We start from the raw sequence: 14,208 nt of genomic DNA, 5'->3' as shown, positions 1-14,208 counted from the left end.
CATACATTACAGATTACACATGTTTAGATTGAAGGAATGAGATGACATCATTTTAACTTCAGTTTTGTTTATCAAATAAAACAAGAAGAAAAAGTTTGACATTTTGCAAAGTGAAAGTAAAAGGTGTTTTTTCAGTTTCATCAGTTTCTTTTAAAGAATTTGAACACTGACATTCATGACACGTCTTAATTTTTGTGATTGTAATTAAGAGGCAAAGTCCCTCCCTCTCTGGTGGACTACCATTTGACCCTATTTCTAAAAAAAATAAGTGCGGTAGTTAATGGCATGTAGACGAGTAATTTTGAGCAACTCTAGCTGCGGCAACTTTCTGAACAGCTGTTTGTACAACCAGGAAATGCTGACTTGAGAATAATGATAAATGAAAAAATCTATACATAACAAAATGTTTTTTTAGCAAATGTCTTAGTTTCAAAAATATTGTTTAATTAGTAAAATATGACCAAAAATGGTTTTGTAGTGTTGTTTTTGGAAATGAAACACCCTTGTGTGAAGCTGATAGATAAGGGGGCAGGGAATTATGGGATGGACACAGGGGACCGGCAGGACAGGGCAAAAACAAGTTTATGCAAATGGTTGCATATAGTGGGCATGCACCAAAAGACTGTAAAATTACGCAAGTAGACAGACTACACAAGTTGTGTAAGTCATATCTTTTTTTGACAAACGTGTCGATCATGGCACAGATCAAACAGGATCAAAACATTTGTCTCTCAGCATATGAAGGCAAAAACCTTCAACTGCCATTTTTAAAATTACCCAGATGATCAGTGCTGCTTCCACATTGTTGGGCCCGCAGAGCAGGCGCTAGAGACTTCCCCCATCTAACCTGGCTTCTTCCAGTTTAGCACTCTGCTAACTTGAACGGGGATAAAATGATTCAATCATGCAGCTCTTCTTGATTTTCAAAATGTTGTCAGACGGAATGGATTAATTCCCAATAGTGAAATAAGTCATTTCACTGGGGTTATGGCCTGTTTTTTTACAATGTAAGTCTATAAGAAAAAGTCTCTTTGTGCCCCATGGCATCATGTAATGGACCTGTACATTGTAATTCCAAGTTTGGCTGTGATGTAAAATGGCTTCAAATCCCAGCACTCTTCCTTAAATTACGTAACAAACATCCTTATTTTAACCCAAACCATGACCTTTTCCTACGGAGAAGTTTTGCAACTATTTCATAACGTTAACCACATTTTCTACTGTGCAACCATTAACAGTCATATGTGTCATTTTGGGAGTAATTGGCAAGCGACCTCCTCTGTCGTTGAGGTACAAGGCAGTGTTGTGAAAAGTAAATGTAGGTTTACCAGACAGTAAAATCACGCTAGAGCTGAAACAGTCCACTGATTGACTGGTTGATTGACAGAAAATTCATCCAAGAGTATCTGATTGCAGTATGCAAGAACCCTCAAGTTCTGCCCGCTGCATTTAAGCCACATCCCCTTCAAGCTACTCCCCACTAGACGCCGCATTAACTGATTCAGAAGATTAATTGTCTAACTAGCATATTGAATCCATCCTGTCAGTCTTTCAGTCTCCCTTTTTGAATGACAAACACAGAGTACCACCGTCTGCTGATTTGGAGAGGTATTTCCTCTCATGCAGGTGTAGAACATCTGTGCTAGTTTGACACTGGCTGTAGCCTTGAGCTGTGTTTAAGTTAAACGTTTTGGTCAAGACCCAGACGATGTTTGGTGATGCAACAGTTGGCCTTTCTTCGTGTTGGTTTGGTGTGTCTAGACCTTTACATGCATACCGACAAACGTGGTCTACTAGAAGTGGAGGCTCTTTGCCTCTTTATTGGCAGAAACATACAAAGAAGTTACATTATTGAGATCAGTATACAGTGGAAAGGTTTAGCCTTAAAGATGCACTGAAACACCTTTTCAGATCTATAACCAGTTAAGGTGTTGTTTGCTTTCAAAACATAGTCAGAGCTGTTTGAATATAGACATCACAGTGTCTGTCTATTGATAATTTATACTACACAAATATTATATTAATCTATTAAAATCCATTATGGCCATTTTTCTACAACTGTGCTGCAACTGTTGTTTATGAAGTGGCACGGCAAGTTATGATCCTGTTTAGTTTCCTTTAACCTAATAAAGACAAAAACCCATGCATAAATCTAAACATTAAAGTATTTCACTGATAGAGGCACCAGCAGACTCTAATACTCACATATCAGGATGGAGATCTGATTATTTGATGTATGTCATCTCTGATCATCAGGATTAGAACGTGAAAACAACAGTTGCATAAATAATAACGGCAACCTGCAGACATCTCACCGCGTGTGAAAACATGCATGATGCTTTCAATGCCTCCAGATCAAACACAAGCACACAGGATAAAGCACAACAGAAATGGTTGACTGGCTAGCAGACTGGCTGGCTGGTGAATGCTGTGTAAGTGGAGGTTAACAGAGCTATTGGCGCACACATGCCTTGTGCCCAGTCACTTAGTCTGCACACAACACATACACACACACACTACTTGGCCTCCATAGATGACCACCCTGCTTCCTCCAGAGAGACACCAACGGCAAAGTCTTTCTCTGCACTGTCCTCTAGTGGCTGGGCTGACCACGCACAGCTAACAGCTCATCCCCTTCCAGCTATGGATGAGTCCCACTCACGTGCCCACTCAAGGCAATGGATGAATGTCCCCTATGTACATGCCCTGTTATGTACATGGCAAGGTAAAGCATAATCCTGAATGGCTTTAATCTGGACAAGTGTGAATCTCCAAACAGCTCCTCGTTTGGCTTATTGTGTGCTTAATTTTTGCTGATTGGAGGAGAGGATCTGTAGGGGGCGGGCCCTTAGACCTTTCTTCTCCAATCACTACTGAGAAAGAGAGTACACAGTTAGCCTGAGAGTAAGCATTGAGGTTCAACCTGTCACTGTTACATAGCTCCACAACGTGGCACTGAGTATGTTTATGTGCACATTAATATTCTGGTATTATTCAGGATAACCAAGTGGTCCTTAAAGGATACGGTGCATGTGAATGGTGTGTACTACTTACATTGATTAACTGAATTAAAACCTGACTGCATATCATGGTATAAAAACCTATTAGTCACTAGTTTCATGTTTACATTTAACACCACTTTTGGCTTAGAGCTGTTATTCCTCATTTTCTAATCGAGGGATTCTTTCATGAAAAGCTGAAACAAAAATGTTGCTGAGGTTTTTTCTATTCTGAGAGAAATGAATGTCCACATCAAACCAAGCAGTGGTGGTAGAAGTACTTAAGCAGTAATGCCACAGTGTTGAAAATAGCAGTACTATGTTACAACTAAAGTCCTGCATTTAAAATGTTAGTAAAGTAAAAGTGATGTTGGCATCAAGATGTATTCTGAAGTCCAGTACGAAGGATTTAGGGGGATATATTGGAAGAAATGGATTAGAAAATAATAAGTATGTTTTCTGTAGTATACCATCACCAGAAAATAAGAATTGTTGTGTTTTCATTACCTAAGAGTTAATGAAGTTTACATAGGGAGCTGGTCTTCATCCACGGAGTCCACCATGTTTCTACAGAATCCCAGATCAGACAAACCAAACATTGGCTCTAAATAGGGCCTTTTGCATTTTTGCATCTGCATAACAGACTCTCCGTGATGAGCCGAACAGTGTTGGAAAAGCAGTCTTAAATGTTAAACTGCTTTCTTCAGTGATTTTACCGGATGAATCACTGGGTCCATTTGTTCTGGAAAGAAAGCGACCTCTATGGATAATTCTGCTCCTGTTGAAACCTCCCAGATATTTGGATCTTAAGTTATCGGAGAGAAAAAGGTGAGCACACATCAGCTGCCCATCTCCAATGAGCCAAACTGTGTCAGAGAAACACTGGTTTGCAACTTGAAATTGCTTTATTCAGTGTTTATTTCAGTTTAAATCACCTTGTCTGTTTGTTTTGGAGAGAAGAGACCTCTATAGGTAATTCAGCTACTGGTAAAAACAGTGAAATTTAAAAGAATCCTAACTGAGAGGTCACGCTTGGAACGTGGGAGGAGTTTTACAATATGCAATCCACACTGCTAGATGCCACTAAGTCCTACACACTGCTCCTTTAAACTAAAAGTACTCATGATGTGGAACACACTGCATACAGTACACTAACAGTACCAATGAACAGAGTTGAACTATTAGTTCAATACAGTATGATGATATGGTTCTTAAAGGCCCTATGTTTACAATTAGACAATTTCTGACATTGGTGTCTCCTAGTTGGCATAACAAAAGACACAATCCCCAAACACAAAGCATTATTATTGATTTTTTTTTCTTTAACTTCTTTCAGATTTAATGATAATACCAGCAATGTAAATACCTTATTATCACATGCACCGCTGGTCTTCTCCAGTCAAACTTTCCATTATTAGTTTACAGAAGTGTTTAAAATCTGGAAGTTAAGTTGCACACAGACAGCTTGCTCTGAATAATACCGATAATTGGGTGTAAGCTTATTAGTTGGAATGCTGTGTGCATGTAAACACGCTTAAAGTGGGAAAAGAAGCATGACTGTGATATTAGGTTGTTTTGCTGCCAAAATGCCATTTAACCAAACTCTCTTTCTTTTCTCCACTCTTCCCTCGGTGCTCTGGCTGCTCCTCTCGTCTCCTCCAAGGTAAGTCATATATGAGCCCCACACACACAAACACACAGACTGTACATAGCCTCCCTTTCCCATCCCTCCATCCCCCACCTCCTCCGTCCGTCCGTCTGTCTGCCTGTCTGTTCGTCTGTGTTTGTTCAGCAGTGTGTTTCCTCCTCCCTTCTTGGCGCCGGTCCATCCCGCCTACCTACCTGTCTGCTCTGGTCAGGTGAGTGGGGTGTTAGCTTAGCGAGAGCGACTCTGCAGCTCCACCTGACTCCTCCCGTCTCCCCCCAACCACCACCTTCCCCGTACTCTTTCCCTCCACCTCCCCCCACCTCCACCACACTCCCTCCCCTCACCCCCTCCTGCCTTCCCACACCACAGCAGGTCATGGGTCAACCTATACTGCGTGCTGAACAAAGGGGAGATGGGTTTCTACAAGGATGCGAAGAACACCGCCACACCGTACAACAATGAGCCGCTGCTCAACCTCTCCCACTGCCACTGCGATGTCACCAATGGCTACAAGAAGAAGAAGAACGTATTCACACTCAAGTGAGGGGCTGTTTTCATACTTGTATTTACTGTTTTGTCATTGTAGTTTTTAATCAAAGGCACAGGTGTGATTTTTTTGCAGAACTGGGTTAGACTCCATCTGCATTCTTTTACGTTTTTTTTTTTTTTTTTTTCAAATTGACTCACTCACTCAACCACTCACAAAAAGCAGTGGCCTAGGTTCTAGCACTGATAAAAATAACTGAAAGGGTTATTTGCAGGCTTGTCAAGCAATTAAAAAAATAATCTAGTTAATTACACGTACCTGTGATTAATTCGTCTAAATTAATCGCATACATTGATTTTTGCTGCAAAAGTATTTTTTAAAAAATCAATTCACATTTAGAAGCACAAATTTCACTCATTTATGAAGTTATACAGGCCCCTGCATTGTAACAACACAGTTCTACAAATATTTCAAAATAAAATGCTTTTTGTCAACAACTGATGGGATTCTGTCAGCAGAGACGCTGGACTTTTATTTTGAAACAGAAGCAGGGAAGTTTGACTAGGACAGACCTGTTTGCATTTCCTCATCTCTGTGACAGAGAGAGACTTTTAAAGAGAAGTAAAAGGTGGTATAGAGTCAATTGATTAACAGAGCACCATTTTCATTGTCTATTTATGCTGACAATCATGCGGCACACGGAAAAAAATCAGTGAGCCACTGTTTCTCTAGAATGTGCCACGACTGTAGCTCGGACCTCTGGGTTCGCTGCAAAATGCTTTGCTATGACCTGATATTTCAGGCTTAAAGTACTCCAATGGTACAAAAAATCATGTTACAAAGCCACTGTGGCCTTCAATGAGGCACCGGGTCAAAGGGCACCACGGAACGCGATTAATCAACGGTATTTTTTTTTATGCGTAATAATATTCAATATTCAACAATATTCAATAATAATATTCTGACACTAAAACAATTGTACTTCGACTTTGGAAAATCCAAACAGTGGAAATTTGACTGTTTGGCTTTGAATACAAAGGAACACAAAGAGGAAGGTATAAACATGCATTTTTGCTAAATAAAGCATAGACTGTGGGTTAGCGAGGCAGATTAATGAAACACCTAACATAAAGTTTAAGAGAGGGTATGGTCCACTTCAGGAGTTTATGAAATCACTCTACAAGGTTTTTTCCTGACATGATTATGGGACATATGTTCCACTTCATTGCATTTACGATTACATGTAAGGATATCTTGTTTGTAGTCTTATATTTCAAATTGTGTGTGAATAGTTTGTTTCCTCCAATTTTATGGGGGTGACAAATTAAATTGCTGGAGTATCCCTTTAATCGCAAATACTATATAAGCTAGGTCCTACACTTCACAAAAAAAAAAATCTCCTAAAGCTAGCCACCAATATGTTTAACACTACACTATTTCTAAGTTCAGTTTCTCTCCTTTTATTGCAGAACGAAGGACGGCAGTGAGTTTTTATTTCATGCAAAAGATGAGGTGAGAAATTGCTTTTCTAACTACATCTCAAAGAAGCTTTATTTCATTAGTCACATAATGTAAAATTTCTTCGCACTGAAAAGCTGAAGTTGTGTGACACTCATATCAGTGACAAACAGAAACATAAACAGTAAAGGACCAACCACCTGACATCTGCGATCTTTCTCTCCCTCGCAGGATGACCTCAAAGCGTGGGTGACCAACATCACCACTAGTATCACGGAGCACGAGGAGATTGCCAAATGGGGTCAGCCCCAACCAACTACCTCATCCACCGACGAGGGCACACGCAGAGACGGCAGCAAGGCGGATAACAGGTCAGAGCGAGGCGGTGAGCGCTCGGACCGGGCCGAGCGAATTGAGCGGGCCGATAAGGAGAAGGAGAAAGAGAAAGAAAAGGAGAGGGAGAGAGGCGAACGGTCAGAGAGGTCAGATCGGGGCGGGAAGTCGGACGCGAAGCGCTCTGAAAAGTCTGGTAAGAAAAAGTGAGCCGTGTGACGGATTGGTCGGGATTGAATCGTATGAACTCCGGATAGGAGGCGGGGCTGTAGACTTGTAGTGAACGCCCCCCTCCTTCTCTCCGCCTCCAACACTGTCAACAAAGCGGTTGTGTTTGGATGGAAAGTGACACACAGGACAGAAGGACTGACCCAGGCTCACTCATAGGATGGATTTTGGAGCAGGAGACATCTTTTTCTCTCTCTCTATCTCTCTCTCCCTCTCTATCTATCTCTCTCTGTCTGTCTCTCTCTCTTCTTCTGTGTCTCTGTGAGAACACACAGAGTCACTGATGCTCCGCCTATGCCCCCCCCAGTGGCTGTTTCAGAGAACTGCAGAGGGAGTTTGGTGCTGCTGAACCCCAGGAAGCGTTAACGTGAGAGAGACGGGACACGTTAACTCAGAGGCTGTTACTGATTGCTGGTAGTGCGACAAAACGTAGCTCATTCTGTCCCATGTTTGTTTTTTTCTATGAGATGAGCTGTACCTGTATGTATTTCTTGTCCGTCTGTCCTATCTACTGTATCTATCTGTCTGTCTGTAAGTTGAGACATCCTACATTATGTCTTATTACTCCTCAGAAATCGAAAGAGAATGAAATTATGCCAAAATGTTTTACAGAAGTACAAACTTAGAGACATTTTTTGTTAACTGTTTTCTCCACGTTGTCCGATCTGTCTCGAGGTCTGACCATGTAGAAAATGTGGAAGTGACACAGCTTTTACTTTGATACCAAACAGCACTGAAACCGCATTCATCTAAACGCACCGTCAGTGAGTCAACACTGATAAACAGCTACAGTACTGTGCTGATTCAAGGAAGCCGGAAAGATGATGATTTAAGACAAGAGAAGAGTAGATGGCCGACCAGAGGGATTAACTTCAAAACAGTCAGGAAAATAAGAAATATGGAAAGCAGAAATGCATTCTTCCTCAGAAAGTCAGAGAAATGCATCAAAAGGCTTAAAATCCTGGAAAAAGATCATCCCAAAAATTTAATAAAATCCACCCACAAAGAGCAAACAGAGCAGCTTCTCTTCATTTTTAAAGGATTTATTTAGGATTAAAGCGTATATTTGTTAAGATTGCTGCATACACAGAACATGTGACATAAAGACTGCACAACAGTCTGGTCACTGCAGCCACTTGGGCTCCAAAGTCTAATTCATTAAAAAAAAAAAACACCACCAACAAAAAACGAACAGTTCTTGGATCAGGAATTAGAAAGAGATAAAAACTCAATCTGATAGAAGACTGTGGCACCAAGGGGCCTCATTTGTTAAAAAATGGTCTAATTTTTCTCTAATTAGGTGGTGTGTAAGATTTTGGGGGGATTTAATGGTGAACATCACAGCTTACAACCAGCTTCTCCCAGTTAGAATTCCTTCTGTGTTTATTGTTGAGGAGGTTTTTACCGAGAGCCGAATCCTTCGCAGAGGTCTTTTTCTCCCCAAAACAAACATAACAGGTGATTAAAACAAGGGAAAAAACACTGACTAAAGCAGTTTAACATTTAAAAATCAGTATTTATGACACTGTTGGCTAATTGCAGAGGGGCTGCTGATTACAGTGGCCAAGGCAAAAACATGAATCACCCTATTTAGAGTTAGTGTTTTGTTTGTCCTTTCTGGGCTACTGTAGAAACATAGCTCTATGTAGATATTGACAGCTCAATCAATTTAAGCTGATTATACACAAAATAAACATACTTATGTTATCATATTCCATTTCTGCCAGTGTATGGGGGGATATGTGGGGGATACACAGTTGGTGAAATTTATTTCAACCTTCTGATTTGAGCATCGGGATCAGTTTTTCTTCAGTTACATGTTTGGCTTTTTCCCCTAAGCACAAAATCTGCACCTGGTATATTTTTAATGAATGAGGCCTCATCTACTCTTTTATTCTCTTATAACATCAAACTACTCGCTGGATATTCTCTTTGATTTATTCGCACAAATCTGTGGCATCTTTTTTCTTAATACACAGTTTAAACTATCTTGTTTTTTTGTGTGAGTGTGTTTGGTGCGTGCGCGTGTGCATTGCTGCTCTCCGCTCCCAGGGTCTCCATAGCTCTCAGGTTATTTATGTTAGTGTGTGCTTACCGTGTGCTTCATGTGTTCATATGTTTGTCCCCTCAGACACCACCTCAGTCTTCCAGACACGTCCGATCCACAACACACACACAGAGACACACACACACACACACACACACACACAGACACACACACACACAGAAGAATATAACTCAGCTGTTTTAAAATGTAAAAGTCTATTAACGTGTTCCAGAGTGTAAAAGGTCATCATCCCATCAGTGTAGAACAAGACAAGAATGAATGAATGAGTGAATGAATGAGCCGCCAGGTTATCAGACTGACCAAATATTTTAAAAGTGGGGTTGAACAGTGTGTAAGTTGTCAGATTGCATGTTTTGCTTGGAGAGAAATCACTCGCTCGTCTTTGCAGCCCGCTGACTCGGCATCCACGCCTCAGTTTAAGTTACAATTCCTGTAATATCACCACAAAGCCATAAACAAGACAGAAAAACAAGGGCAAAAAAAGGAAGCACAGAATTGTCAAAAGCCAATAAATGTGTAAATGCAGCCGGGGAATTGTGGGATTTACAAGCTGTCGAGGCTGATGGGCAAACTAACGTTGCTTTCCTGCCGTGGCAAGAGCATCCTGGTTAAGATAGTATTTCAAATCCTTTTTAAAATCCTTTTTTAAAATCACAGCTACTCATTTAAAACCTTCATTTTAGTTCTGGTGAATTGGATTTTTTTCAGTTGAAGTCCAGCTGAAATCGCTGCTGCATCCCAGCACACAAATCTGCTCTGTAAATCACATACTGTGTTTAAAAAGATTTAGAAACCAAAAGGGAGAAATGTATATTTTATACTTATTGATTTCATGATGGTGTCCTGTATTTTTGCATTAATTTTTCTGCCTGAGATGGAGAACTTGTTGGCAGTCATTGTTTGACAGTAGGTTGGCGGTCACTTTGAAAAATGGAAAGACAGCAGGCTGCTACACAACACAAGAGCCGCAGACTGGAACTGCCTTTTTCCTCCTTTGTTTAAATAATAAAAACTATAGACCATTTATAATAAAATAAACAAACATAATGAGCAGACTTAGAGCCCAGGAGTCCCACTCAGAATTGGTTTTACAGTTTCAGAAGTCGACATTTGCCAGGTAAATTAATCTGTACCCTTAAAGTGTCATATTGAGATTAATATATATCTGGCTGTTCCTGGGGTTTTTTTTCTTCACTTCAGGATTTTAAATTCTGTCCCAACCTGTCGGTTTGTGTTTCTCATGAAACATGTTATCTTTAGAGCTGTAACTTTCTTTAATCTTGTTTTATTTTAACACACATTATGCATCGGAATTGGGTGTGAATGCCAGATCAATGCAATCCTTTACATGCATGTTGGACACAAAGTCAGAGTTAGAAAAGGTGAATTATGAATGAGCAAATCTTCCACATGTACAGTGACACAGTACAGTACTCTGCTGTCGGATAATGAATCTAACAGAATAATAAACTGACACACTTTGTTGCTGTAGATACATACAGGATTAAACATGCAGGGTACAGATAACATCACAAAGTGTGTAATTGAAAAAAATTTCACACAAAAAACTACAGATATGTGAAAGTCTGTGTGGTTAACATCGTGACTGAGTGACTTAAATACAAAACAAATGTTCACATTTGGTTGAAAAGTCTAATCATTAGCGGTTCGGAGGGTACCCTGCCTGTCTGTGTGTGTATGTGCTGTTCTGTTCACACTAACCTCAGTCTGTCGGCCGAGATGAAATGACGAATAAAATACCTTTTGGTTTTTCATTCATGTATTTATAGTCAGTGTTTTCTTCTCTCACTGGAAATTAATTTAAGACTCTGTGTAGGTGCAGAACCATGTTTGCTTCTGCTCTCTGAAAACATCACATAGATACCAAGATAAAAAAAAATACAGATTAAACCAGAAATAAGAATATTCAGTTGGTGAGTGAGATCTTAAGTTGTACTCAAGCAGAGGCAAACACTGATGCAGACATTTCTCAGTCATTCAGCCATCAACATAAAACAGTTTCAGTCTTTGACACGTTGCATCTTGTACACCAAAACCACACAGCAGTATGCAGTAATATGGAGTCAGATTTATGCCGATTGTGTTTGTTCAGGAACTAATGTTGATGATGATGATGTCCATGGTAGCAGTGAACTGAAACTTTATGCAACTTTTTCTTTGCACTACGGAGGCTGGCCTGCTGCAGAGGTGAGGCCTGATGGTCAGTGGTGTTGGAGATCCAGCAGAGGGATGTCAGAGCCAGAGGAGCTAAGAGTTATCTCGTAAAGTTTTATTCAAGGCAATTTCAGAAGCTGTTGTGCTTAAAGTTTTTTGTTTTCTCATGCCTTCCAAAGTTAGTGCAAAGCCAGAGCGTCCTGTCCCTAAAGAATTACGTAAAGGTCGTTTATACAAATAGCTTATTACAACCTACAGTATATTCTGTTTATCTTTAGGTGGCGGCCTCTAGTGGCAGTAGCAATTACGACAGGAGCAAAGGAAGAATGTGGCAGGCTTTGAAGCCAGTTTTTGCTGTGTCCAAACTGTGCAGTTACACTGTCACATGGTGTACTGTGCCCAAAAAGACTTTTCCCATTGATTTACATGGTGAAACAGATGTCTGTAAATCAGAATATTATTATTATTATTTATTTATTTATTTATTTTCAAACAACTTGCTATATTTTAATGTATTTTATTTTGTTTTATTTATTTTATTTTTAGCATCACAACCCCCACAAATGACTCATTTTGCTATCAGGATTTGATCCATTCAGCCTGATAACATTTACAAAATGTAGATGAGTTGCAAGATTAGGTCACTTTATCGAGGTTTCGACTGTCATAAAAAAACAGGAAAAGTTGTGGAATTAGTAAAAAAAAATGTAAAAATCACTGAAAGTTTTGGGAAAGTCCCAGAATGTTATGTGTGATGAAATTGTTGCAGTGATTCTGTGGATAACCTTCCACATGAGGTGACAGCAAAATACTTAATTTACTGTCACATATGTTTCTTCATTTTTTTTCTCCCTGTGTGGCTGTGGCTCAGGAAGTAGAGCAGGTCGCTCTCTAATCAAAAGCGTGGGAGTATCTTTGGGCCACATAGTGAACTCCAAAATGCATGTGAGTGCATGAGAATGGTTACCAAGTAGCATGTGTGGGAACCTTGCTTATTCCCAATTCAAGTAAGCAGAGCAGTTAACTGGAAGTTAGACGTTCGGAAGGCGGAGGTTAGCTGCTCGGCTGCACTTGGCCAACCTCAGCCGATGAGAGTTTCTAATGAGCTTTCTCTATGTGTGGAAATAGTGCCAATCATCCTCTATCATCCGGGTTGTTTTTTATGCAGCAGTTGAACCGTTTGTGCCTCATACGCCACTGAGCAACTCTGAGGAATGAACGGATCTCCAAGTTCGATGCTGTATCCAGTTTTCTTATTGCATTCATGATAAAGAGTGACAAACTCTACATAGGTACATGTATAAAGAGAATTGGACACATCACTAGAGGCGGGGCCTCCTTAATTTCTTTAAAGTGTGCTCAGTGGCATAGGAAGGCAAAACCCTTCAACTGCCGTGTTTAAAATCACCCGGATTTATTTATTGGCGTTGCTTCCACATCATTGGGCCCACAGAGCAGCCGCATGAGGGACTTCTGCTGTCCAACCTGGCTTCTTCCAGTTTAGTGCTCCGCTAACTTGAATGGGGATGAAATGATTCAATCATGGAGCTCTTCTCGAATTTCAAAATGTTATCGGATGGAATGGATTAAATCCCAATAATGAAACGAGTCATTTCACTGTTTTTTGTTTTTTTTTTACAATGTTAGTCAATGAGAAAAGGTCTTTTGGGGCATCATGTAACAGATCTGGACATTGTAATTCCAAGTTTGGCCATGATGTAAAATAGGCTTCAAAGCCCAGCGCTGTTCCTGGGGGCTTGGGATGGATGGGTCAAACAAACAGGACTTTGACCAGGGAAACCACTGTTTGTGTCCTGTATAACAGCAAAAGTCAACTTTGACCATTTTTACCTTAAAGTACATCACAAACATGCATATTTTAACCCAAACCTTGACCTTTTCCTAAACCTAAGAGAATTTTTGCGACTATTTCATAACGTTAGCCACATTTTCTACTGTGCAACCAATATGTACCTCATACCTATCTGTCGTTTAGGTACGAGGACATGTTGTGAAGACCAAATGTAGGGTTACAAGACAGTAAAATCACGCTAGAGCTGAAACAGGCCACTGATTGACTGGTTGATTGACAGAAAATTCATCCAATAGTATCCAGTTATAGTATGCAAGACCCCTCAAGTTCTGCCCGCTACTTTTAAGCCAAGCCCCCTACAAGTTACTCCCCCACTAGCCGCTGCATTAACTGCCTTGACGGTTTGTCAAGAAAAACATGACAATAGCAGTCGTCACCTTGAGCGCCATAGAAACTGTGATGGGAATTTTTTTATTGTTTTATAGACCAAGCGGTGAATCAAGAGAATCGCCACCACATTTATCGATAATGAAAAGAATTGTTAGCTGCAGCCCTAATTCTTGTGTCAAGCTGAATGTAAAGAACTGTAAACGGCAGCTGTAAAAAAAAAAAAAAATCCACTATCACACTCTGCGTTCAGCATGTGTTATAATTTGGGTTAAAATGCCTCGACTTCTGTTTACATGTTACTAGGAGTGAAGTTCACAGCTCAAATCATTCATCAAATTGGCTGCTGGGTATAACTCCAGTTTCCCAGCAAAATCACATGATTGACTTCAGTGCAGTAAAAACACACACACACACACTGCCTGGAATATAGCAGATCTATTTTAAAAAGGGCTCAGGTGACAGTGACCACAATCAGCACATTTTTTTAAATATCTGTTTATATGTTTTATATGAGTACAGTCAGGGCTGACAAATTCAACCACATGCAGGTCAGTCACTGGAGGTGAATGACGACTTGAGTTTTGATGTTTTATGGAGATAAATCACTAA

The 14,208-nt window shown here is 40.2% G+C and overlaps 1 protein-coding gene across 3 annotated transcripts in view; it reads left to right on the top strand.

Annotated features, from left to right (window-relative positions):
- The window catches only part of sptbn4b (spectrin, beta, non-erythrocytic 4b), a 96,857-nt gene extending 85,853 nt beyond the window's left edge, over window positions 1–11,004 (top strand). For 2 of the 3 annotated variants that reach the window (XM_088079299.1, XM_088079301.1), the window contains 3 exons: window positions 5,017–5,187; window positions 6,604–6,646; window positions 6,824–11,004. In XM_088079299.1, the coding sequence (XP_087935425.1) occupies window positions 5,017–5,187; window positions 6,604–6,646; window positions 6,824–7,135 (526 nt within the window). In that variant the 3' untranslated portion in view covers window positions 7,136–11,004. The remainder of the gene's footprint in view (window positions 1–5,016; window positions 5,188–6,603; window positions 6,647–6,823) is intronic. The other variant, XM_088079300.1, reaches the window with a different exon arrangement.
- Window positions 11,005–14,208: the final 3,204 nt, after the last annotated feature.

The sequence above is a fragment of the Plectropomus leopardus genome, chromosome 6 (genome assembly GCF_026936395.1).
Source record: "Plectropomus leopardus strain MGB_pleo_1.0 chromosome 6, ASM2693639v1, whole genome shotgun sequence".
Classification (NCBI taxonomy): domain Eukaryota; kingdom Metazoa; phylum Chordata; class Actinopteri; order Perciformes; family Serranidae; genus Plectropomus; species Plectropomus leopardus.
Note: the sequence above shows the minus strand (reverse complement) of the source record. Positions and strands in the feature narration are given on the sequence as shown.